General features: G+C 38.9%; 1 protein-coding gene across 3 annotated transcripts in view; it reads left to right on the forward strand.

Annotated features, from left to right (window-relative positions):
* Cpeb3 (cytoplasmic polyadenylation element binding protein 3) overlaps positions 1-26,265 on the forward strand; it is a 153,249-nt gene that overhangs the window by 54,619 nt on the left and 72,365 nt on the right. For all 3 annotated transcript variants that reach the window (XM_042689250.1, XM_042689249.1, XM_042689251.1), the window contains one exon: positions 3,001-3,057. In XM_042689250.1, coding sequence (XP_042545184.1) covers positions 3,001-3,057 — 57 coding nt within the window. The remainder of the gene's footprint in view (positions 1-3,000; positions 3,058-26,265) is intronic.

Below are 26,265 nucleotides of genomic sequence, written 5' to 3' on the forward strand. Positions count from 1 at the left end.
GGGCTACTTCTTGGAAATCCTAATAATTCTAGTAAATATGTAAAAATATATGATACATGAAAATAAAATAGACATTTTTCTATTGAAAACATAATCTCAAAAAGAATTCTAATATAAATGGCAGCAAAATAGTCTTCGTAAAACCAGAGGCAGATTCAATATTTTTGTCCTAATGTTTAAAGTAATTTTTTGTCTATTCATTTTTGGTACTGGGGATCAAACCCAAGATGTTGCACTTGGTAGACAAGCACTTTGCCACTGAGGTACATCACAGCCCTAAAATTAATTTTTATTGAAGTTCTTATGTGTATTGGTAAAATTAGAAACAGTTTCATCAGAATCTATCAATTGTTGATGACTTTCCCTTTAACATACCCACACATGATTTACTTTTGAGGGGTCTTTCTCTCTCTTCTCTCTTTTCCTTCTTTCCTTCCTTCCTTCCTTCCTTCCTTCCTTCCTTCCTTCTGTCTTCTTTCTTTTTTGAAGTGCCAGAGATCAAACCCAGGTCCTCATACATGCTAGGTCAGAATTCTATCACAGATCTATAGCCCCAAGCCCATTCACACCAGCTCTTAATACGAAATGACCTTTGACAATTATCAAGGGCTTTAAGAAATTAGGATAAGACAGGCATCACCCCCATAATTGTAGCTACTCAGGAGGCTGAACTCTGAGGATTGAGGTTCAGAGTCAACACAGGCAGACAAATCCAAGAGACTCTTATCTCCAATTAACCATCAAAAAGCTGGAAGTGGCAGTTTTGCTTAAGTAGTAAAGTACCAGCCTTGAGTTTGCTAAGGAACAGTGCCTAGGCCCTGAGTTCAAGCCCCAGTACTGAAAAAAAATTAGGGTGGTCTTGATTAGACAAAAGATGTGATTTGCTTAGGAATTCATAATTACTTCTTATTTGAGGCATTATTCTGTTCTGTCCACTATGAAGCTTTTCATTTGGGCCATTGAATACCTACTAGAAGAGTTGACTATTAAATGATGACAATCCTATACTAAAACTATATTTGGTGAAAAGTTCATCACTTTTTTTCTTCTATTGGTCGTGGTGCTTGAACTCAGGGTGCAGTACTTTGAGCTCCTTTGCTTAAAGCTTCTTTAAGCCACAGTGCCAATTTTGATTTTCTGGTGGTTAACTGGAGATAAGAGTCTCACAGAGCTGGGTGTCACTGGCTTATGTCTGTAATCCTAGCTACTCAGGAGGCTGAGACCTAAGGATAAAAGTCATCCTGGGCAGGGAAGTCAGAGAGGCTCTTTTTTTGGGGGGTGGGGGGAGGTCCGGTTGTGGGGCCTGAACTCTGGGCCTGGGCACTGTCCCTCAGCTCTTCAGCTCAAGGCTAGCACTCTACCACTTAGCCACAGCGCCACTTCCGGCTTTTTTCTTTTTGCTTATGTGGTGCTGAGGAATCGAACCCAGGGCCTCATGTATGCAAGGCAAGCACTCTACCACTGAGCCACCTTCCCAGCCCCTCAGAGAGACTCTTATCTCCAATAAACCACTCAGAAAAGGCCAGAAGTGCCTCTGTGGCTTAAGTGGTCTAGCCTTGAATAAAAGAAGTTCAGGGGACAGCAGCCAGGCCCTGAGTTCAAGCCCCCAGGACCAGCAAAAAGAAAAAAAAAAGTCTCATGGACTTTCCTGCCCTGGCTAACTTGGAACTGCAGTCCTCAGATCTCAGCCTCCTGAGTAGGTTTATAGGCATGAGCCACCAGCGCCGGGCTCATCACTTTTTTAGTTGTTTTTTTTTTTTTTTTCCGTCGGTCATGGGGCTTGAACTCTGGGCCTGCGCTGTCCCTCAGCTCTTCAGCTCAAGGCAAGTGCTCTACCACTTGAGCTACAGTGCCACTTCCTCATCACTTTTTTAAAAACTACAGTTGTTTATCATTCTTACCTCACATATACTTAGACTGTGATTGAGAAATAAAATTAATAAAACTGAGAATGTCATGATAAACCTGGACATAATAGGTCACAAAAATCTTGCAGAGCCTTGTTCACAGATACTAGATTATATACTAGTTAGGGTTTCAGTAAGTTTTTTGTTGAAAGAATTGAGTAAGAAATCGTACTAAGTACATTGTTTCCTCATAAAAGACTTAAAATTTTTCTTTTATTCTCCCCTTCTTTCCCATAATTAATGAAAAAAAAAACATCAAATGTCCCTATCTTTCAGTTTTTACTCTGGGGACCATCATTCCTGCAACATCTGATCCCATCTTACATTATTGACTAAGGGTTGCCAAACTTTTGAAGGAACTCAAGTGGAACTATTTTAGGTTTCACAGGTCATATAGCCTCTGTTTTATAGTATCCTTTGTTTTTGTCTTATTTGTAACCCTTTAAAAATAGGAAAATTATTCTTAGTGGTATAGAAAAATAAGAAGTTGGCTAATATGGGCAGAGTTAACAATTCCTGTTATGGATACAGGATACAGGTCTAGAATTTAGCATTATGCCCAAGGTCACAAATATACTTAGTAGTAAAGTAGCATAAGAGATGTAGGTTTTTAGGTCAGTCTGTTATATAAGTTTTGCCATCTTTCTTCACTCTGTCATTCTGATGATAATGTTGCATTTTTGAGCCATTACAAAGCATGTTTCTATTTTCTCTAAGTTTCAAGTTTATATATTTTGAATTTTTTTTCTGCTTGAATTTGAAGGGCAGTGTGAATTATTGTGTAAAATAACTTGCTTAATGCGGAAATAAGCATGATTAAATTGGAATGTGGGAGATGTGTAAACTTTAGACTATTGGAAGCTTTTTTTGTTCTGTTGTATTTTATTTATGTTGAGACTTTGGTTTTGTTTTCAGACTTTTTTGCATATGTGTTTTATGACTTGATTTAAGAATTGTAACTGCTTTGGCTTTTGATAACATTGTTATAAATTAATCTGTTCTAGCTTTTTGTAATGTGTATATTTTATGATGTATTTGAAATAATTATATTGAATTTTTTCTGTGCTTAAAATAAAATTATTTTATTTTTTAGGACGTATGGGAATAAATTTCCATCATCCTGGAACAGATAATATAATGGCACTCAACAGTAAGTCTTCATGTGAAATATTCTATAAAATTAGTGGTCATGTTTGTAACATGTAGTTTCAACTTTTGATTACATTTTAGTCTTTCACTAAATGTAATATAGATCATTGTTCTCTATCAGTGGTTCTCAAAATGTGGTCCTGGATGAAGAGCGTCGGCACTACCTGGGAACTTACTAATATTGTACAAATCTTAGGCCCTCCTGTCTCCTGAATTAGAAACTTTAAAAATGAAGCCCAGAAACTTATGTTAACAAGTACTATATGTAATTTTGATGAAAGCTATAAACATTTCTGCTCTACAACAAGCACTGGCAAACTACAGCTTTTAAACTATAGCTTTGTAAGCCAAATTGGGCTTAATGCTAGTTTTGAGTTTTTGTTCCATGTTTTTGGCAGTATTGGGGTGGCATTCAGTGCTTGCTCTGCAGGTGCTTTCCACTCAAGTCATGCCTCCAACCTTTTTTTCTTCTGGTTATAAGATAAGGTCTTGCTTTTGCCTATCCTGGCCTGGATTGTGATCTTCTCATACTTCCTGATGTGTGGGATGCCACACACCAAATTTTTGGTTGAGATAGCGATCTTGTTTTTTGCTTGGGTTAGCCTCAAAGCCAACCTCTCAATCTCTGCACCTCCTTCCCCTCCCACTATGTATCTAGGATTATAGGGTGAACTACCAGTCTCAGTTATGATTAGATTTGTAAATTTTTTCTTGTCCTTGCTGGGGATTGAACAGGACCTTGCCAAGCCAGGTGCTCTACCACTTCAGCCACACCACAGTATTCTGATGCCTGTTTTTGTAAATAACAAAATTAATATGTTCTGGGACATAGCTACAACCATTTGTTTATGGATTATTTATGGTGCCTGTTTTTTGCACTACAAAGAGAGAGCCCACATAGCCTAAGCTGTTTTTGGTGTGGCCCTTCACACAAGGGAACAGGGCAGAGAATGTGAATGAGTAAACCAACTAATGTATATATAACTTAAATTTTTTTCTTATTGAGGTAAATAGCCAATTGATGTGTAAGATAAACATCTAGGAAACTTCGTTAGTGAACCTTGTGTGTTATAGATGTTAACAGTTTTACAGGCTAGGATTGGTTTTGTCCGTGCAATTGTTGGATTAAGTTCTAGAGCAACCAGAAGTTATTATCCAGAAAGTCATGGCTAGTAGACTATCTGGCTAGCCTCAATTCTCCTTCCTAGGAACTATAGACCAAGTAACCTTGCAGAACTGTCTCTAGACAGAAATTGTTTGGACCTATATGACTGTTAGATCTCTCAGGACTGAAATTTTCTCCTTAGCCAAGTGAGTGATAGCAGATGTCCCTTCTCATGCTCCCAGACACACAAGTTGACTCTTGATACACATGGGAGATATACTGGGTAAATTTAGGGTAGTGTGTAATCTCCAAAATACGTATTCCATGTTTGTATTACTTACCATCAATTCTCTTTTAAAGTGGGTTCCAACTTGAGATGATCATCTTTCTTGCTAGGTACTTGTGGGATGACACACTTAGATAGAATTGCTATGATAAATCTTTTCTTCCCTTTTTATAGATGAGCACAGCTCATGTAGCTACATGTAACACATAAACTGTGTATTTTTTTCTTCCTTTTTCTGCCCAACATTTACTGGCCCCACAGTTATTTTCCTGGTTCCTTCTTCCTTTCTCTTAATCTTCATATGGAATAATTGAAATAAAGTCATAAATTACTAAAATTAGCAGTTCAGATTTCCTGATTATTTGTCAGAGACTAGATTAATGGTGAAATATATTTTCAGGAAAGAAAGGGGTAATAAAATCGAAAAGCTGGATGTGGTAGCAGAATATTAAAGGATAGGTAGGAGCTGGGTGCTGGTGGCTCATGCTTATAATCCTAGCTATTTAAGAGGCTGAGATCTGAGGATTGTGGTTTGAAAGCCACCCCGGGCAGGAAATTTGGTAAGAGACTCTTAACTCCAATAAACTACTCAGGAAAAGCCAGAAGTATAAAGCAGTGAAATAAGACCTGAGGCTACTTGTCCAGAATTTCTAAAAGAGTTCTTAAACAGTCCTCTCCACTGAAATGGGTATGTATTTTTTTTCTTAGCTTTTAAAGCCATTGCCTTTCATCTTTACCCAAAAGACTAGAAGTTTGCAAAATATGTTTTCCTTGATCCTACTGGAAGAGGAAAGGAGACTGCTGAGAATGTTTAGCTACATGTATAGTAGCAGTTCTGTCAGCCAAATTTTTCCAACTTAGGTTTTATGTTTTGGTGATTTTTCCTCTTATTATCTTAGTCCTTCAGAACAAATATTAGTGCTTCTATTTGGACCAAGTGAACTAAATTCATGGTCAGTTAATGTTCAAAACCAAAATGGGTAGTATCAGTTTAAGATATACCACTGCCAATTATATCTATTTTATTCCTTTTGACTTGTCAGATCCTATTTTTCAAAGTAGAAAATAGGCTGTGGAAAACAAGCAATAAAAGAAAGTTGCCTGATAAGTACAAAATTAGAAACCAAGTTGCAGTGTGCTTTAAGGGATGGTATGGTTCTGTTTCTGGGAGCCATTTTCAGGCCAGCTGGAGGACCTGTGAAACCTGAAGATGCAGCAGTAGTTAGCACAGTAGTTAGCATAGTTAGCATAGATAGCTTTGTCAGTAGTCTCAAAGATCTGCTTTCACCTCTTACAAACTATATAGCCTTAGGGCTACATTCTTCTCTTTGCCTTTGATTTTTTCCCTCGTAAAATGGAGATAATGATCATTGACATGGCTATTTGTGAATCCAAACAAAGCTTAGCTTAGTGTCTAACTTGTAGATAAATTCTTTTTTTTTTTTTTTTTGGTCAGTAATGGAGCTTGAACTCTTGGCCTGGGCACTGTCCTTCAGCTTTTCAGCTCAAGGCTAACATTGTACTGCTTGAGCCAGAGCACAACTTCCAGTTTTCCAGTGGTTTATTGGAGATAAGAGTCTCACGGACTTTCCTGCCTGGACTGGCTTTAAACTACGAACCTCAAATCTCAGCCTCCTGAGTAGGTAGAATTACAGGTATGAGCTACCGGCACCCAGCTGTAGATACATTCTTGGGAGCTGCCCTTGTATGTTGGTTACATGGACATTATGGTTGGCTTTCTTTTCATTTTTTTAATTATTATTTTTTGAACTGGAGCTTGAACTCAAGGCCTTGAGTTCCCACTGGGCTTTCTGCTCAAAACTAGCACTCTACTACTTGAAACATTTTTTCCACTTCCAGCTTTTTGGTGGTTAATTGGAGAGAAGAGTCTCTGCCTGGGCTGGCTTGAGACCCAGATCCTCAGAACTCAGCCTCCTGAGTAGCTATTATTTACAAGCATGGGCCTCCAGTGCCAGGCTTTCTGTACATTTTAGATTTCTAAAATAGAGTTGATCTTACATTGGTTTTATTTAAACAGTTGTGCTCCCTTAAATTCCACCGGGAAAACACCTGTAACTCATCTTGTAGCTAGAGTGGCTTTACTGGAAGTTATTTTTTCACTTGTTTTTGTGTGATTTTTCTACTGTGGATGAGATATTTTCTCTTACCTATGCACCTTCTCTGAGACCTATAACCTCTTTTCAGTTGTTACATCCATATGATGTTGGCACTTTTTGTCTGTTTGTTTTTGTTGGTCATGGAGCTTGAACTCTGGGCCTGGGCATTGTTCCTCAGCTCTTCAGCTCAAGGCTAGCACTCTACACTTGAGCCACAGCACCACTTCCAGATGTTGGCACTTTTTAAAGTGTGGTTTGTGAAAATCTAAACATCCACTTTGGAAAATGGTTTGTCTGTTTCTTAAAATGTAAAACATAAGCCAGGCGCCAGCAGCTTACACCAGTAATCCTAACTACTCAGGAGGCCGAGATTTGAGGATCGCGGTTTGAAGTCAGCCCAGACAAGAAATTCTGTGAGACTTATCTCCAGTTAACCTCCAGAAAACCTGAAGTGGCTCTGTGGCACTAGCCTTGAGCGATAAAGCTCAAGGCCCTGAGTTAAAGATAAAGCCTAGGCCCTGAGTTCAAGTCCTATGACGGATTCCCCCCCACATCCCCCTCCCCCCCACAAAAGTAAAACATATTCCCACCACATGATGTAGTTCTTCTAGGGATCTATCAAGAGAGAAAAAAAGAAAGCCAATGTCCACACACAGACATGTATACCAATATTGATAGCAACATGATTTTTATTAGCTACACAGGGTAAACAATCCAAATGTCCCTCAACTAGAGAATGGCTAACCAAATTGTGGTACATCCATGTGATATGGATCCTCTCTAGTTGAAAAAGTCTCTGAATCTCCCTCAGCCTTAACTTAAAAATCTACAAGTGGGCAGTTGTGATAGTCAGTGTAACTACCTCATTTTTATTTTGTTTTGTAGACTTGGATGAGGTGAGGCACAGTGTAGGCCAAGTATTACTGCTATATTTGGGAAGTGAATATACTTTTGTTCAGAGAAGATAGTACCACAATGACTTTTTTTTCTTTAAATAATAGCTTTGTAAATAAGAAGTTCAAAAGTTTTCATGCCATTTCTTCCTGGGGTTCTTCAAATTACAGATAGAGGCTGTTCCAAGTTATAAGAGGTGAATAGGAAATCTGCAACACCCTTTGAAGAGGAGAGATTTTTGGTTGTTTTTTTGTTTTTTGTTTTGGCCCTTATTCTTCCTTATCAAAGTGTCTAGATTTTTTTTTCCAGTCCTGGGGCTTGAACTCAGGGCCTCAGCACTGTCCCTGAGCTTCTTTTGCTCAAGGTTAGCACTCTACCACTGAGGCTGCAGCACTACTCTGCCTTTTTCTGTTCATGTGGTACTGAGGAACAGCTAGGCAAACACTACCACTAAACCACATTCTCAGCCCTAAGGTATTTCAATGAGAGAGTTCTGTGATAATTTGTTTGTTTTTTATTGGTCGTGGGGCCTGAACTCTGGGCCTGGGCGCTGTTCCTCAGCTCTTCAGCTCAAGGCTAGTGCTCTACCACTTGAGCCACAGCACCACTTCCAGCTTTTTCTGCTTATGTGGTGCAAAGGAATCGAACCCAGGGCCTCATGCATGCAAGACAAGCACTGTACCACTGAGCCACCTTCCCAGCCCCTTCTGTGATAATTTGAAGATTAAAAAAAATTAAATCTTAAAAATAAAAAAGGGGGGAGGCAGGACTATAACTAGAGATGAGAACACATGTATGAGGCCCAGGGTTTTATCTCCTGTACCACAAAGACAAACCACAAAACAACGGAAAAAGAGACTGAACTTGCTTGGGCAGTTTTAAGGTCACTGATTGTCAAATATCTTACATCTAAAGACCCTAGAGTTTGCAACCTGTATATACCATTTTGTGCATTTTTCATCTTACGAATGCTTTGAAAATATTTTGGAAAGTTTTGCTTCTATTTCTGTTTGAACTAAGGACTACGGGTACATTTGTTAAATCAAAAGAGGAAATGTTTTGAAAGGGCATTGGTATGCCTGTTTGTGTTGGGCTGTCTCCTGTGTAGCTGCAGTGCCTCTCCCTCCCTCCCCCCTTCATGCTTTGCTGAGTGTGAACCAACTCCTTGGGGAGAGACTCAGCTGAGAGGAAGTGGCAGAGAGGGAGCTGAGCACATGATGCCTTTATGCCAGAATGGAAAGAGAGCCAGCTTTGCTAGAATTCCAGATGGAATTTTCCAAAAATTGAAAAGCACATTGTTATTTTTGTTCACTGAAAGTGGACATAAGTAAATTAATTTCTTAGCAGTGTAATAAGATAGTGAAGGAATTATTTTGAGATCCTTAACTTGAAATTTCTTTTGAGATTTTGAAAATTTTAAAGAACTTATATCTGAACAGATTTAAAAATAAAATTGATACAAAATTATATTAATATAAAATAAGTTCCAATATGAATACATTGTAAATGATGACTAATTAAAATGAAAAATGGTGGAAGGGGAGATGTGACTCAAATGCTAGAGTGCCATCCTTAAGCATAAAAAGTGGAACAATAACTCAAGGCCCTAAGTTCAAGCCGTACTTACTGCCATGCACGCACATACACACACACAAAGAAGAAGAAAAAAAGAAAAGTAGTAATCAAAGGGATATGTGATGTTGTATGACTTTAAAATATTTGTTTGAAGCTATTTTGGATAAGTGCAATATATGAACATGGACCTAAAAGACTGTTTTTTGTTGTTGTTGTAGTTGTTTTCACCTCATTTTACAGACAGGGAAAACAAATTCAAGAAGTTATATGAGCTGGGCTATGTGGTACACACCTATAATCCCCAGTACTAGGGAGAGAGAAGCAGGAGTATTCAAAGTTCCAGGCCAGCCTGGAACATAGCAAGAGCTTCTACCCAAAAACCAGAAAGGAAAGAGGCTAGGTGAACTGGTCAGGGTGATATGATAGAATCAGAGATCCAGGAACTCCACGTTGAGAGATTGTTTTTACTTTAAATACCTAATTGTTAAGAGTGTTGGATTTTTGGTGGCTTGTTTTTTTTTGTTTTGTTTTTTTTTTAGCTCTTTTAACAAACACATAAATGTAGTATCTTTGGTGAACTATTGTCTTCTTATTTATACTTTTTATTCTGGAAAATGGAATAGTTAGCCTGGTCTACATGACCTGATAATTGAAGACTAAGTAAAAGTTTGAAATTGTTTTGACTGTCTTTATTGGATTTTGGAAGAAATTCCTTGCATGTGTGAATCTGTCTCCAGTGACGGGAGTTAGGGCTTTTCACCCCAGCAATGAAGATGCAGGAAACTGTCAGATTACATTATTGTTCCCTTGTGGACTTCCTTGGTGTGTTTTCTATACTCCAGTAGACTGTAGAATTTGGACTTTCTTTTAATAGCATTCACTACACTTACAATTAATGCTTTTAGATTTTAAAGTTGAATCATTTAAATGGTTTAAATTGCAAATATACTTCCAAAGATTTCATCAATTATAACTCAGTGAAGATCAACATAAAATATTTTTAAGGGATAGGGATGTAGCTCAGTGGTAAATGATGCATGTAAATTATGGATTTGGGTGATTATGATATCTCAGTGTATATAAGTTGTAATAAATGTACCACTGTTGGGGTCTGTTTTTAACAGGGAAGGAGAGGCATATAGGAGGTCCATGGAAAACCTCTGTTCTATAAACCTAAAAGTACTCTAAAAGAAGTGTTACCAAAAAGAAGAAAGGAAAGAAGGAATGAAAGAAATCAGACAGGCAGGAAGGAAAGAAAGAAAGAAGGAAAGAAGGGGGGAAGGAAAAAAGGCTGGGCACTGGTGGCTCATATCTGTAAATCCTAGCCACCCAGGAGTCTGGGATCTGAGGACTGTGATTTGAAGCCAGCCAGATTTGAAAGTTGTAAGACTCTTCTCTCCAATTAACCTCCAAAAAACTAGTAGTGGAGCTGTGGCTAAAGGTGCTAACCTTGAGCAAAAAAGCTCAGGGACATCACCCAGGCCCTGATTTCTAGCCCCAAATGGACACACACACACACACACACACACACACACACACACACACACACACACGCCCTGATTTCTAGCCCCAAATGGACACACACACACACACACACCAGGCCCTGATTTCTAGCCCCAAATGGACATACACACACACGCCCTGATCACTCAGGCCCTGATTTCTAGCCCCAAATGGACACACACACACACACACACACACACACACACACACCAGGCCCTGATTTCTAGCCCCAAATGGACACACACACACACACACACACACACACACACGCCCTGATTTCTAGCCCCAAATGGACACACACTGATTTCTAGCCCCAAATGGACACACACACACAGGAAAAAAGGATCCTAGTATAATATACAGTGTCTTGTGAATCACATGTACAGCCATTTAAAACCTAGTATGGGCCAAGTCATAAGAAGTGACAGATGACCCATTTCAGTATTACTTTGTATGCATAACAGAGCACGGTACTGTTAATATGAGAAGGCTACTCAGAATGTACACTGACCCTGCAAATTTAGTTCTGGAAAAATGTACATTTTTTACGGCAAAATACATGTACTTTTAAATGTTTATTCAGATAGACTTTAAAAAATAATTCTTCATTCAGATTTATAATTTAGAAGCTATAAAATATTAATACTTTGGATTTTCTATATATTTTTTTTTTTTTTGTCGGTCATGGGGCTTGAACTCCGGGCCTGGGCGCTGTCCCTCAGCTCTTCAGCTCAAGGCGAGCACTCTACCACTTGAGCTACAGCACCACTTCCGGTTTTCTGGTGGTTTATTGGAGATAGGAGTCTCACGGTCTCTCCTGCCCTGGCTGGCTTTGAACCTCGATCCTCAGATCTCAGCCTCCTGAGTAGCTAGGATTACAGGCGTGAGCCACCAGCGCCCGGCTAGATTTTCTATATTTTATAACCAGAGAACTAATCTAAATATTTGTCTTGTTTCAGTTTTTTTCATTGGGGGTGGTGGTGCTAAGAGTTTAAACTTAGGGCCAGGCAAGCATTCTACCACTTGAGCCATGCTCTTATCCCTGTTTTGTTTTGTTTTTTAACTATTTTCATATAATATAATGCAGTATAGTGCACAAATTTTAAATATGTATGTTTAATAAATAGGTAGATTAAAATGTATTATAGCAAGTTCAGAATCCCCAAATTGAGACCAAAACATTACCACAATCCCCTCAAAGGCCTGCCTTTATGCTCCTCTCTACTTACTACACCTGACAAGGACAACCACAGCTTGATTTCTAAGATTAAATGTAATTTTTATGAGCTCTAAGTTGCTTATTATATGTAAATCAGTAAAGGATATCTCCAGGGATATCTAGTATAAATCCATATTTCAGGTAGTATATGATAAAGAGGATTAGTTACATTATTCTTTTTTTTCCTATGTGAGATTGATCATTTTGTGTTGGTTCATGTTCATTGATGTACCCAGCCTTCTTATTTATTTAAAGTTGTTTGGCACTATTGGGCTTGAACTAAGGGCCTCAAACTGCCACTAGCCTTTTTTTTTTGCTTCAGTTGTTTTTCAGGAAGGGAGGGAGTTTTTGCAGTAACTGACCTTCTAACTTTGGCCTTTCGTGTAGCTGGGATTAGAGGTATACTCTTTATGCTTATTGATTTCTGTATGGTCCTGCCACTTTTTGCCTGAGTTACCTTGAACTGCCACTTTGATCTCTGCACTGTTAGTAGCTGAGACTATAGGCATGAGCCACCATTCATTCTTATTTTAAAGTCCTATTTATTTCTAGGAAAAAAGTACTATAGTGCTTCCATTTTCTTCATGGTGCTCAGAAGGGTTTTGTTGTTTGTTTTATTTGTTTTCACGGAGAATTGTAGTAGGAGAAGAATCAAGAAAGAAGGGTTTAAACTGTATAACCCTTTGTAATATTTGAGTAGTGGGAAAGCTAAAAGGTTAAGGGTATGTGGCTGAGGGAAAAATTAACATCTGAAGAAAAGTAGAAAGCAGAAGATAGGGCTGGCCATGTTCTATCTTATTAGGGGAAAATAGTTTTGTTTTTACTGCTGTCTGTCCAATACAAATGTGACTCCAGATTATTTTCCTTTATCAATGTATGCCAAATTTTGTGAAACTAAAAATATACTAGGCTGGGCGATGGAAACTCAGGCCTATAATCCTAGCTACTCAGGAGGGTGAGATCTGAGGATCCTGGTTCAAAGCCAGCCTTGGCAGGAGTGTCCATGAGACTTTATCTCCAATTAACCACCAGAAAACCAGAAGTAGCACTGTGGCTCAAAGTGGTAGAATGCTAGCTTTAAGCCAAAAGCTCAGGGTTGGGAGCCTAGGCCCTGAATTCAAGCCCTACAACTGACAGGAAAAGGATTAAATGGAGTTCTCACTTATTTTTAATAGAATATGAATTACCAAATTTAAGAAATATTCCACCCTGAAAACCATGGTAGGTAAAAGGATCTCCTAGTAATATATGATGCCACAGTCTGGCTGGATTAAACATTGTAACAGTGCTTTTTCAGTAGGCCTAGAGTTAATCCCCTTTTACTTTGTTAAGTCTTTTATAGATGTGCAATGTATTTTTTCTCAATTATGATATAAAATAGAAAATACATGGAGAAGATATGAGAACCATCATTGAAAGTTTTACAGAAATGCATTCTGTAAATAAATACTGAATTTAAAATTTCTTTAACGTATATAGATGTGTGTCTGGCAAGAAATTCAGACTGCCTATTATATGCTGCAGTTTTTAGTTGTTTAGGACAAATATTTTTCTGAGGGATGTCTGGTGGTAATATAAAGTACAAATGAAGACTTACAAATTAGATTTTTAAAAAGAAACTTACGGAAGTAGGCCCCAGTGTAAATCCTTGTAAGACTTGTATTGCTGAAGCACCATTGTATCTGTTCCAGTGGCTGCCACATGCAATTGAATTTCTCCTTAACATTGTGATTTAGATTGTACATTCACAGAGGGTTTTTAAAAGAATATAATATGTTCACAGACTATTTTGATACAAATACCCATGGTTTTCTTCTATGTTCACATGCAGCCAGGAGCTATGGGCGGAGACGAGGTAATTTTTTTTTAATGAGCTCTTTTGCTTGCCAAATTTTGTGTGTGTGTGTGTTGTGTGTGTTTATATTCATGTGTGTGTTGAACAATAATAATTGTATGGTGTCATGTACTACCTTAATTATTTTAGCAAAATATTGCTCATTATTTTCATTATTTTACTTTTTGCTATTTGTTGGTAATTTGTTCCTTGAATCCTAATAAAGATATGACAAACATTATTCCTACCTGGAAGTTTTTGTTGTGTGGCTTATTATTATTATGAATGAATATGAGGGAATAATTGCCAACTGTATGTATTTTGTTTTGTTTTTATCCAGTATCCATTAGCTTCTTTTTATAGATTTAGAAAGTAGAGGATAGGTTTCAGACAGCAATATTTTATTTGTGCATATTGCACAAAGGTGTTTCATTACAATTCTTGGTTTTACTAGGTTGTCTGGTGGATTTTTTTTTTCCTGTTACATTTAGAGGCAAATTTAATCTGAGGTCAAATAAAATTTAACTTTCAGTTCCTGAGGTACTTTCTTAAAGAGATACCTCAAAATTGTTTTAGAGCTTATAAAATATACTTTCCTCATGACACCCAAACAAAATAAAACATTTCACTGTGAGCCAGGCGCTGGTGGCTCATACCTGTAATCCTAGCTACTCAGAAGGCTGAGATCTGAGAATCACGGTTCAAAGCCAGCCTGGACAAGGAAAGTCCTTGAGTCTCTTATCTCCAATTAACCACCAGAAAACCAGAAATGATGCTGTGGCTCAAGTGGTAGAGTGCCTGCCTTGAGCTGAAGAGCTCAGGGACAGCACGCAAGCCCAGAGTTCAAGCCCCACAACTGACAAAAACAACAACAACAACAAAAAACCCCACAACATTTTGGTCCAACTTCAGTTTGGTTCAAGCTTTTAAAAAAATGAGACAGGAAAGCCTAGATACATTTATTTCAGATATCTCCACAGATGTAAGACAGTTTTGTTCACTTTTGACGCTCATTTACAGAAATGGGGGGAAATGAAGCTATTACTTGCTGTCAGACCTCAAGTTAAAGCCAGAGCTAAAATTAGAATCTATATTTTTGTTTATTTGCTAATGTTTGCCATTCATCAGGATCGTTCTATAGTTGTCAGAGACAAGAAAAAATGAATGTTCTATTGCTAGTATTTAATTCTGCAGTTAGAATTTGTTCAATCAATAAATAATGACAGAACCTAATGTATGTTTGTAGAATCATATAATCATCTTTGTTTATCATCGTGTGGAAAGTATTTGTGCCCTTGATTATTTTTCAGCCATGGAAATAAATACCATTTCTTTTTTGCCTCATTTTTTTTTTCTAGTCTAGAGATAGACCTCAGCACTTCATGCACATTAATAAAAGGCTTTACCACTAAGTTATTCCTCACTCTTGCCTTTATTTTAAAATTTAAAAAGTTAAAGCCTAAAAGTATATTAAAAACTAATTTAACTGGGTGTTGATGGCTTACTCCTGTCACTCTAGTGACTCAGGAGGCTGAGAGCTGAAGGATCATAGGATCACAGTTTGACAAAGCCAGTCTGGGTCGGAAAACCAGGAAGAATCTATCTCTAATTAACCAGCAAAATGCCAAGTTGAAGCAGTGATTGAAGTAGTGAAGTGAAGCACTAACTATGAGCAAGCAAGCGAGGTGAGAGTGCAAGGTCCCAAATTCATGCCCCAGCGCAAAAAGCAAAACAACAACAACAAAACCCAACTGTTTATTTCGTACTTTCACATTGCTAGCAAAAGGATCACTGCCAGGAAAGAATAAGGGAATGAACCATTTTACATGGAAAATTGAGACCATGTGGAGAGTAGACAGCAGGAAATCATTCCTCTTCTTTCATACTAATCCATCACTGTATCCTGTCAAGATTGCCCCTATAGTTTCTCAGGCCTTGTCCTCATTTCTACTGCTTGCTTTTCTGCCATTCTAGTTCTGTTGCCTCGTACTTCTGAAATACAACTTTGTCATGTGACCCTCATTCTTTATTCAGGCTTTATACGATCTTGTCCCATTCAGTTTCACCAGCCCCATCATTTCCACTTTTCCTACCAAACTTATCTTGTGATCAATCCACATGCTTTCTCATTCCCTAGCCATTGCCCAGTATTGACCAGCCTAGATTCTACATATCTAAGACATATAGACTTATTTCACTAGTTCAAGCCAAATTCAAGTCTCATCTTTGCTAGGAAGTATACGGTGTATTTAAAGACAGTGTTTTCCTCTGTTCTGCCATCCACATTCTTCCTGTCTTCTATATGTTCTGATTCTTCAACTTGGAGTTTTGTTTTTGTGCCTAACAATAGACCCTATGTATAGTTAGCTCTTCAAGTGCTCAATATCAAGTACTTATTGATTAGGACTATTTCTAATGTTTTTCTCGTGCTATACAGAACAGAATTGGCATCATATTACATATGCTATGATCTTTGCATCAAGTGCTTTGCTTAAATGACTTGATCCTTGCTCTCGGTGTGCAGTTTGATTGTTATAGATGAATGAGAAATGTTATAGGGAATGAGAAAAGTAGAGAGAAACTCTAAGTTACCGAATGATGGAAAAAATGATAATTTGTGCTTTTATTTAGTCATTCAGGGGCACATGGGCCTCATAGCTAAGACTCTTTTTCCCTATGGAACACTCTGGGCTTATATGGTGTAATTTTGATGAACTGACATACTTCCTCATCTTCTTCTATTCATGTGATCAGGGTTAAATACTTCATCTCTCATCAATTAGTATTTAATGTGTTCAAAAAAGTCTAAAAAGTAAATTTACTAATGTATGTTACATCACTATGATGAAGAACAGAGCATTCACTATAACTCATTTTATGTATAACATATTTTGGTTAAAAAAATTAGGCATAGAAAGCAACAGAAATATAAAGTTCTGAGTGCTGTCAGCAAGTTAGTCTAATGGAATCTTACACCTCTCTCCTCGAAATGCTTCCTGAGGTAGACTATCAGGAACCATTTGTATGATGGAAGAGGAATGGGAAGGCAGGCATGTGATTCAGCTTAGAAGAAAGCTTGAGGTGAGATTGGCATGGCTCAGGCTCCTTTGTGTATGCATGGTGCCAGCTGCAGAGCTTAAGTTGGCAGTGAGATGATCCACACTGTCTTGATAAATGGTTTTTGCAACAGAGGGTGAAACGCCTGGATGCAGTTATGCCAGTCTTTTAAAAGAGGGTTTCAACTGGGCACTGGTGGCTTATGCCTGGAATCCTAGCTACTCAGGAGGCTGAGATCTGAGGATCATGGTTCAAAGCCAGCCTAAAGTCTGTGAGACTTTTTTTTTTTTTGGTCCGGTTGTGGGGCCTGAACTCTGGGCTTGGGCGCTGTCCCTCAGCTCTTCAGCTCAAGGCTGACACTCTACCACTTGAGCCACAGCGCCACTTCCGGCTTTTTTTTTTCTGCTTATGTGGTGCTGAGGAATCGAACCCAGGGCCTCATGCATGCAAGGCAAGCGCTCTTCCACTGAGCCACCTTCCCAGCCCACTTCCTGAGACTTTTTTTTTTTTTTTTGGGTCCGGTTGTGGGGCCTGAACTCTGGGCCTGGGCATTGTCCCTCAGCTCTTCAGCTCAAGGCTAGTGCCCTACCACTTGAGCCACAGCGCCACTTCCGGCTTTTTTCTTTTTGCTTATGTGGTGCTGAGGAATCGAACCCAGGGCCTCAGGCATGCAAGGCAAGCACTCTACCACTGAGCCAACTTCCCAGCCCCTCCGTGAGACTCTTATCTCCAATAAACCACTCAGAAAACCAGAAGTGGCTCTGTGGCTCATGTGGTAGTATGCTAGCCTTGAGCTGAAGAGCTCAGAGACAGAGCCTAGGCTCAGAGTTTAAGCCTCAAGACTGACCAAGAAAAAGGTTTCATGATACAAGTAATGAAAGAAAGGAGGAACTTGGGATTCATCTGAAAGCTTGGGTAGAAGTGTTAGAGGTATGCTCTTTGTAGATTGAGTACTTCTAATATTGCAACTGGAGTACTAGTAATAGAGAACGCAGGCTGGGAATGCAGCTCAGTGGTAGAGTACTTACCTAGAATGTGCCCACGGCCTGAGATTAAGTCTCATCACTGCAAGGGGAAAAATAAGAGAGGGGAGAAGTTGAGGTGAAAGAACAAATTTTGAAAACAAAAATCAGCTGAATATGTTTAAATATGTTTTCTGAAAGCTGGGCATTAGTGCTTATGCCTGTAATCCTAGTTACTTTAGTAGGCTGAGATCTGAGGATTGTGCTTCGAAGCCAGCCAAGACAGAAAAGCCCAAGAGACTCTTATCCCCAGTTAACTACCAAGAAGCTGGAATTGGCCCAAGTAGTAAGGCACCAGACTTGAGCATAAAAGCTTAGGGACCAGTGCCCAGGCCCAGAGTTTAAGCCCAGTACCAGCACAGACAGATATATTAGATAGGTATATAGATAGATAAATATTTTTCCCATTTGTATCTTAATTTATTAATTTATAGACAATATCTAATTATCTGCTCTAGGATGGCCTTGAACTCAATCACGTAGCCCAGGCTGTTCTTGAACTCATGATCCTCCTACCTCTGCTTACTGAGTACTAAGACTATGAGCACTTGACACCACCACTGGTGTCAATTATGGGAGTCTTCAAACACAAATATGAAATAGTTTAATGAAACCTAATGTACCCATCCCTCTGTTTTAATGATTATCAATAGTTTTGCCAGTCTTGTTTGACATATTGACCTTCCCCACACCCACCCATTTTCTCCCAAGAATATTTTAAAGTAAGTTCCAGACATCATAAGACAGCTATTTCAAAAGAGGAAAGTAAAGGGAATTGTATTTGTAAAAGGCTTGAGGCAAAGTAGTGATAGTAGCTTCAACATAGATAAACTTTGAAAACAATATGCTAAGTGAAAAGCCAGTTGCTAAAGGTCAGGTATTGAATGATTCCATCTATGCACAACTTTCAGATAGGAAAATCTGTTGAGTTAAAAAGGAGATTAGTGGTTGCCTCCAGCTGAAGGTTGAAAATGAAGAGTGACTGTGGATTGGTTAAATGGATGGATTGTATGGCTTGTGAATTAGACTTCAATAAAGCTGTTGGGTTTTCCTTTTCTTTCAGGCTTGAGATAGGAAGGAGGCTCATTGTAGAATATCTGAAATTTAGTGGGTATCTCAATATGGGTTTAGAGGGACTCTGATTTTGCTGGATTTTAGGTCATGGTAAAGTTTTTTTAGCTTGGTCCAACTACAAGAGGAAGTCTTTGAAGCTTTAAAGCAGAGTCAGATGATTGGATTTGTTTGTAAAATACTACTCTGGCTACTGTTTGGAGTGTGGTGGGAGAAGAGAAGTGATTTGTCCAATTAGAGGATGGATAATTGAGACAAGAACTGATGAAGGTTAAGATGATTATGATGGAGTTGAGAGAAGTGAACAAACTAAGGATATTTTCTGGAGAATAGAATCAACAATAGAATATAATAGATGCCATTATATTGATTAATTGAATGTGGTGAGTAAATAAGAAAAACTCAAAAATGATATCAGGTTCTAGCTTGAGTGATTGGTGAAGAGTGATGTCACTCACATATTGAAATGAGACTGGGAGGAAAATATCAAGTGTCTACATTAGGTTTGAGATGCCTAAAATATACGACATTTTAATATGTAAAAAAAAAATCTGTGCTTTGTTATGTCAGATTTCTGAGGTAGGCATATTGGTGCATGCCTCTAAACCCAGCACACTGGAGTCCGAGAAGAAGCTCAAGTTCAAGGTCAACTTGGGTCACATAGGATATTGTATCTCAGAAACAAAAACACACATGCACACACAAATTTCTGTGAAATGTAAGAGAGTGCTATCACCAATGATTTGAAAAACTTTCATTTAGTTCAACTTCTATGGTAAATAAACGTGTCACTTACTCAAAGTCACAGGCTAGTGATTAGGCTGAAACGGATTTTGATTCCCTGAGAAGGATTTTTTGGAGAGAGTTGGGAGTTGTGTCTTAATCCTTTTTTTTTTTTTTTTTTAAATCTATAATGTCACTGATTGCTGAGCTACTGGAAAGACTAAGCTGAAAAGGGGCAGGCTTGAGGGAGCCCTTAGTGAGCCAGAAGTATTGGGAGTTGTTAAGTCATGGCAAGGGCTGTGGCTGAAGCTTGGAGATGAGGCTTGAGCATATTTTTGTCAGCATAGCCACTGGGCTTTTGTTTTCCTATTATTTGCCTTAGGAAATAGAGCCTTCTAAGGAGGAATTACTTCCTTTACTCAACTAGCCTTCATAGGCCTTCTGTTTGGTAGTTTTCTTTCAATGAGCCTTTCATGTTAAGACACTGTCACATTCAAAGATTATTAGTACAATTATTATTATTACTGGACCAAAACCTACATTGTAGACAGCCATTAAGAATAGATATCAGAAAGCCGGGCGCTGGTGGCTCACGCCTGTAATCCTAGCTACGCAGGAGGCTGAGATCTGAGGATCGCGGTTCAAAGCCAGCCCGGGCAGGAGAAACTGTGAGACTCCTATCTCCAATAAACCACCAGAAAACCGGAAGTGGCGCTGTAGCTCAAGTGGTAGAGCGCTCGCCTTGAGCTGAAGAGCTGAGGGACAGCGCCCAGGCCCAGAGTTCAAGCCCCACGACCGACAAAAAAAAAAAAAAAGAATAGATATCAGAGAACCAGACTATTGATGGAAAGAAAGCCAAAGGACCAAGTTACAGTAGTTAAGAAGCTTGTGCCTCTTGCTGTTGAAATATTGAACATAAATATCTGTGAATGCAGAGGTTCTACGGCAGATTTATAAATTCTTCATATAAGCGTGTAAGTTTTTCATAAGTTATGTGGCTTGTTTTAAACATTTTGGTTTTGGAGAGTGTTTCTCAGAAAGTAAAGAAATATGTCAGAGAGGTGCTTGTTAGTGAGGCAGGACTTCTCGAGGGACCTTGTACAGGTGCAGCCTCTTAAAGCTTTAATTATGAATAATACATGTCTAGGAACTAAAATTTTAGCAGTCTTCCTAGGGGTGGTTTGACTTGAAGATAGATTTATCCCAACCAGAGGAATGCATGAACAGCAGCCTAATAGTGTTCACTTTGGAACACAATGGAAATGGCTACATATGGAAATATGCCAGTGGCTTATTGTCTACTCATTTGTGTTATTCTTTCACAGTTAGCAAAGTGCCAAATTCATTAACAGTATACTTCAGGAACTTATCATTGGAAGAGGGAAATAGTCAATTTTCAGACTGGAACGATTCTGTCCCACAACCAATAGAGTCATCCTACCTAGTATGATAAAGTCCTTCTAGTTCCCTCTTCTTTTACTCCCTTCCCCTCCACTCCCCTCTCTCCTGTTTTGTGCTGATACTAGCACTCAAATTGAGGCTCTTGTTTTATTGTTCAAGGCTGTCGTTCTAGCACTTGAGCCATACCTCCAGTCCAGCATTTTTCTGGTTAGCTAGCGATGCAGACTTTTATTATTTTAGTTTCTTAATCTATGATTGTGTCCTTTTGTTGTTAATGTTTTTGTTGTATCACTAGGAATTGTACCAGGGCCTTATGCATAGAAGTCAAGCACTCTCCCACGAGTTACTAACTCTAGGAGTTCCCCTAGTCCCTATATGACAAAGAGATATTGGAGGGAGAGAAGGGAAATTATGTGAAATGTAACATTGTCAAACATGCTCTCTACAAATTTAGATTCACAGATTTGGGGATTGACTATGAGACCTGTATTCCTAGATCCTACTCACAGTTAGAGAAACATCATTTACTTAATAGTTTAATTTCCAAGAGCATCTTTATTGTTCAGATCTGTAGTACTCTAAACATTAATAGTAAGACAGAAGTTTGATTTTTGTGCCAATACTGGGGCTCCCACTCTGTCTAGGCTTTCTTGCTCAGGGCTGTCACTCTACCACTTAAGCCATACTTCTAGTCTGGCTTTTTTGTTGGTTAATTGGAGTTGGAGTTTCATAGACTTTTCTGCCCAGGATAACTTTGAACTTTGATCCTTCTGGTCTTGGCCTTCTGTGTAGCTAGGATTATAGGCATGAGCCATCAGTGCCTGGCTTTTGGTTATTTTTTCTTTTTCTTAGTAGTATTTGGTTTGAGCTTAGGGGTTTTTATTTGTTACAGGTATTCTAATGCGTGAGCCAAACCACCAACAAGGTTTGGTTTTGAAACCTTGGAAAGTGTCTCAACTACCCATAACTGTTTGTGAAAAATATCCAGAGTTTTACAACTTGCTTTTATTTTCTTTGCCAAAAATACTCCAAAGTATCTGCGGTTATATTGGCCATGCAAAAGAAGGTTTTATTTGTTCAAGAATGTCTTGAACATCTGTATCTTTTTCTCTATGCTGGCACAGACTTGTTCATCTGACATCTGGACCACTGAACATTTCTTCAACCCATCCCCCTCTCCCTGGATTCAAATTGCTGACAGAGGGAATAGAAGCTATTGTAGGATTTTGGATGTAATACAACCAGAAGTCATTCTGGCAGGGAAGAAGATAGAGATGATGGAGGTATCGTAGTCTCCAGAGAGTGAGTGTAGCTCAAAAAATAGTGGGAAATTTTCATGCTGCTTTTTTTTTTTTTTTGCCAGTCATGGGGCCTGAACTCTGGGCCTGGGTGCTGTCCCTCAGCTCTTCAGCTCAAGGTTAGCATTCTACCACTTGAGCCACAGCACCACTTCTGGCTTTTTTTTTGTGCTTATGTGGTGCTGAGGAATCGAACCCAGGGCCTCATGCATGCAAGGCAAGCACTCTACCACTGAGCCACCTTCCCAGCCCCTCCTGCTGCTTTTGTTATACAGAGTATAGAACATAATACTTGAGCACATAAAAGCAAGGAAAGGTCTTGATTTTCTGAGACATGGTTGCATCTCTCACTCTCAACCCTGTGTGTGGTGTTTGAGCATGTACTCTCAGAGGCCTGTCTTTGTACATGTGCTTTCCTTCCTTGGATGCTGCCTCACACTTAACGGTTTTTTGAGTGCCTTTAATGTGGTCTAATTAGGACAGGAAGATACACTGGAGAACAAGATTAATCTGGTCCCTATCCTAATGGAGCTTACAGTTTAATGTGGTTGGGGAAAAAAAGATAGGCTATAAAAACCAACACAAATGGTAAAGTGGTAATTGGGGGATATGGTAGGAAGAATGAGTACATATAGGGTGCTGCTTATGGATCAAAAAAGGTGCAGGGAGAGTTCCACCTAAGCAAATGAGTTTTCAACTAGATCTGGCAAATTAGGAATCAACTAGGAAGCTGGGGATTTGAGAAAGGAGTGATTTTTTTTTTAAAAGGGATTCAGGGAGTTCCTTGTCTGTAACAGCACCTGTGGCAACACAGGAATAATCAGGAAATACAAAGGAGGTCTCTGTGATTTGGAGATTAGTGAGCAAGAGGGAGCTAGATGAGGAGGGTCAAGCTTGTAATCTTAGCTGCTTGGAAGGTCCATTGAGAGATTACAACTCCAGTACAGACAGACAGAAAAGCTCATGAAACTTCATCTCAACCCATGGCTGGGCACGATGGAGTACACCAGTCAGCACAATGGCTAAGTGCAGTGGCATGTACCTGATCACAGTCCAGGTTGACCTAGGCATACAGCTAAGACCCTATCCTGAAAATAGTGAATGCAAGAAGGGAATTAGCGGAGGGACTCACATAGTAGGAATGCCTGCTTTGTACACATAAGACCCTGAGTTCAAACCCTAGTTACTATCAAAAATAAAAGAGAGTGGGGTGGAGGGGAGTGTGGAAGGCAGCAACCATGAGGTACAAGAGACCTTGCAGTGGAGACCTTGAAGCTCACCGTGATGTTTTGATCCAAGAAGCAGTGGAACATTGAGAGCTCTTGAAAGTTATGAGAGTGGTTACACGTTCACACTAATGTTTGAAAGCAGTGGCTTTGACTATTTTGTTGACAAGGTATTGTTGAGCAAGCACCAGGTAAGACAGTGGACTAAAAGAGGCTGTAAATGCTCTTAGACTGAGGTCAGGGGGAAATGATGGCCCCCTGGACCCCAGGATTTTAGTACTAGAGATGGGACTCAAAAGGAGGTTAGTTTTGGCTTTTGTATTGGTAGGGATTAGTTGGGGGAGTGTGTGGAGAATGTTCTTGGATGTCTTGACTGAGTGTGGAGATCCTTTTTTTGATTTGGGGGGATGCTTGAGGAACAGGTATGGAGGGAAAGATTGAGCTGTTTTCAAGTTACTTTCTCTATGGGTTCTTTTTCTTTTTCTTTTTCTTTGTCTCAGAAATTCTTACCCTCACAAGATGCTGTGGAAAATTGCCGACCTATAAAATCTTCCTCTAAGTCTCTCCCCTTGCCCCAAATTTATCTACTTTACAATTATTTAGGTACTTACCTATCTCCCTCATCAGACTGTCAGGGAACTATCTTGTTTATTTGTTGCTTTGGTATATGGATCAATATTTCCCCAAGTGTTTTCCAGCCCTTTTATTTATACTTTAGTTATTTTTTTTCTGATAAGTGTCTTGAGTTATTACCTGGGTTCAGCCTCAGACCACACACAGTCCTACAACCTATGCCACCTGCTTAGCTGGGATGGCAGTCATATACCACCACACCCAACTCATTCTGTTCAAGTAGGGTCTTGCTAATTTTTTGTCAGGGCTGACTTCCTCAGCCTCCTGAGTCGCTGGAGTTACAAGCATGAACCCATGTACCTGGCCAGCCTTTTATGTTCTAATATGGGTTAGAATCTGGAGAGAGCAACGTTTTCTTAAATTATTTAGTTTCTTTACTCTGTTCCACCAGCTTCTGTTTTTCAGCCTCTCATGTTCCTAGAGCAATAGGTGAGAGGTGGGAATAGGAGCATTGTGTGGGAAGTGATTGAATATAAACCTGACACTGAGGAAGCTTGAGATCCAGAGTGTGGAGTAGATCAGAGTTGTTGGGCAAGGTTCATTTTGTCTGTAGTTTTTATAGATCAAGGAATGAGAATTGACTGCTCATTGTTTGTTCCTGCCAGACAAAAACAGATTGGTGTTTTGTTGCTTTTTGTTTTTATTTTTGCAGGGTTTTTTTTTGTTTGTTTCTTTGTAACAGAATTGCTGAGCAAAAATATTTTAGTTCTTTCTCTCCCTTCTTGGCCCTTTTATTTACTAACTCATCAGAACAAAACCTTTCTTACACCACTGGGTTATTTATAAAATAGTCATATTGACAGCCACTTTTTTTTTTTTTTGTCGGTTGTGGAGCCTGAATTCTGGGCCTGGGTGCTGTCCCTCAGCTCTTCAGCTCAAGGCTAGCGCTCTACCACTGGAGCCACAGCGCCACTTCCAGCTTTTTCTTCTTATGTGGTGCTGAGGAATCGAACCCAGGGCCTCATGCTTGCAAGGCAAGCGCTCCACCACTGAGCCATCTTCCCAGCCCGACAGCCACTTTTTGTGTGAAAGAAAAGTTTATTATTTTTCTAAGGCTAGTTATAACCACACAGCTATTTGCAGAAAAACCTAGATTTCAGGTGAACATAGGCAAGATACCTTTTATTTTTGAAGACTATATCAACTTTTTTCTTTTTTCTCAAGTGTTTTCTCAAGAATTAGCTATAATTCAAAATGAGGAAGGGGATTATCAAGTTCGACAAGAAATATACTCACTACCTTACATATGTAACTGTAATCCCTCTGTACATTACCTTGACAACAAATTTAAGTTAAAAAAAAGCAAAAAATGTTACAGTATTTAAGATAGTTCATTTTTAGAATAGAACCTACTATTTTACCAGGAACTCACAGATGGATGAAATAGATTTGTTCATAAAGTTTGATTTTATTTTGTAATGTCAAATAGCATTATTGTTTTCTTAAAAAAATAAGTGATAGTATTTTTATTAAAAATGTAAACATACAAAGTATACTTGAAGGCAAACTGAATTTCATCAAATAGAAATATGAATAGACTACTTGACAATATTTCAGAGCATTCTTGTTGATTTGTTGCATTAATTGGGGTTTAATTGTCTATCTTGGTTTTTTTGTTCCTTTGTTTTTGGCAGTTCTATGCTTCAAACTCAATGCCTTGTGCTTGCTAGGCAAGTACTCTATCACTTGATCTACCAGCCCAGCTATTTTTGTGTCAGTTATTTTTTTGAGTAAGGTCTGTTAGTTACTGTTTTGGATAAGGTCCTGCTTTTTGCCTGGTCAACAATCTTTCCACTGATACTTCCTATATAACTGAGTTGACAGAGGCATGCCACTATACACAACTTTTTATTAGTTGACATGTGCTTTTGGGGCTTTTTTGCCCAGCTGGCTCCAAACTGATCCTCCCAATCTCCTGTGTAGCCAGGTTTACAGGCTTGAGCCACTTTACCCAGCTTAATTGTCTACATTTTAGGCATATATAAAGTGCACCTAATTATCCTTGTCAGGTAGATACACAGTTAATTCATATTTTTGGCAGGTTCTGTATTTACTAGCTCATCTTCTAGTTGCTAAAATACATTTATAATCTCCCAATCAGTCAGTACTCAATGATGCTTTCATAGACAGTCATGAACATGGCAAAAACCCCAAATGATGTGCACAGTTCATATTAGAGGAAGTTGTTTTTTGCCTACATAACTTCTCCTAAACAGGAGTCCATTCTGTAATCTGTTTAGTGTCT

Source organism: Dipodomys spectabilis, unplaced genomic scaffold, assembly GCF_019054845.1.
Source record: "Dipodomys spectabilis isolate Male_0828 unplaced genomic scaffold, ASM1905484v1 ptg000125l, whole genome shotgun sequence".
NCBI lineage: Eukaryota > Metazoa > Chordata > Mammalia > Rodentia > Heteromyidae > Dipodomys > Dipodomys spectabilis.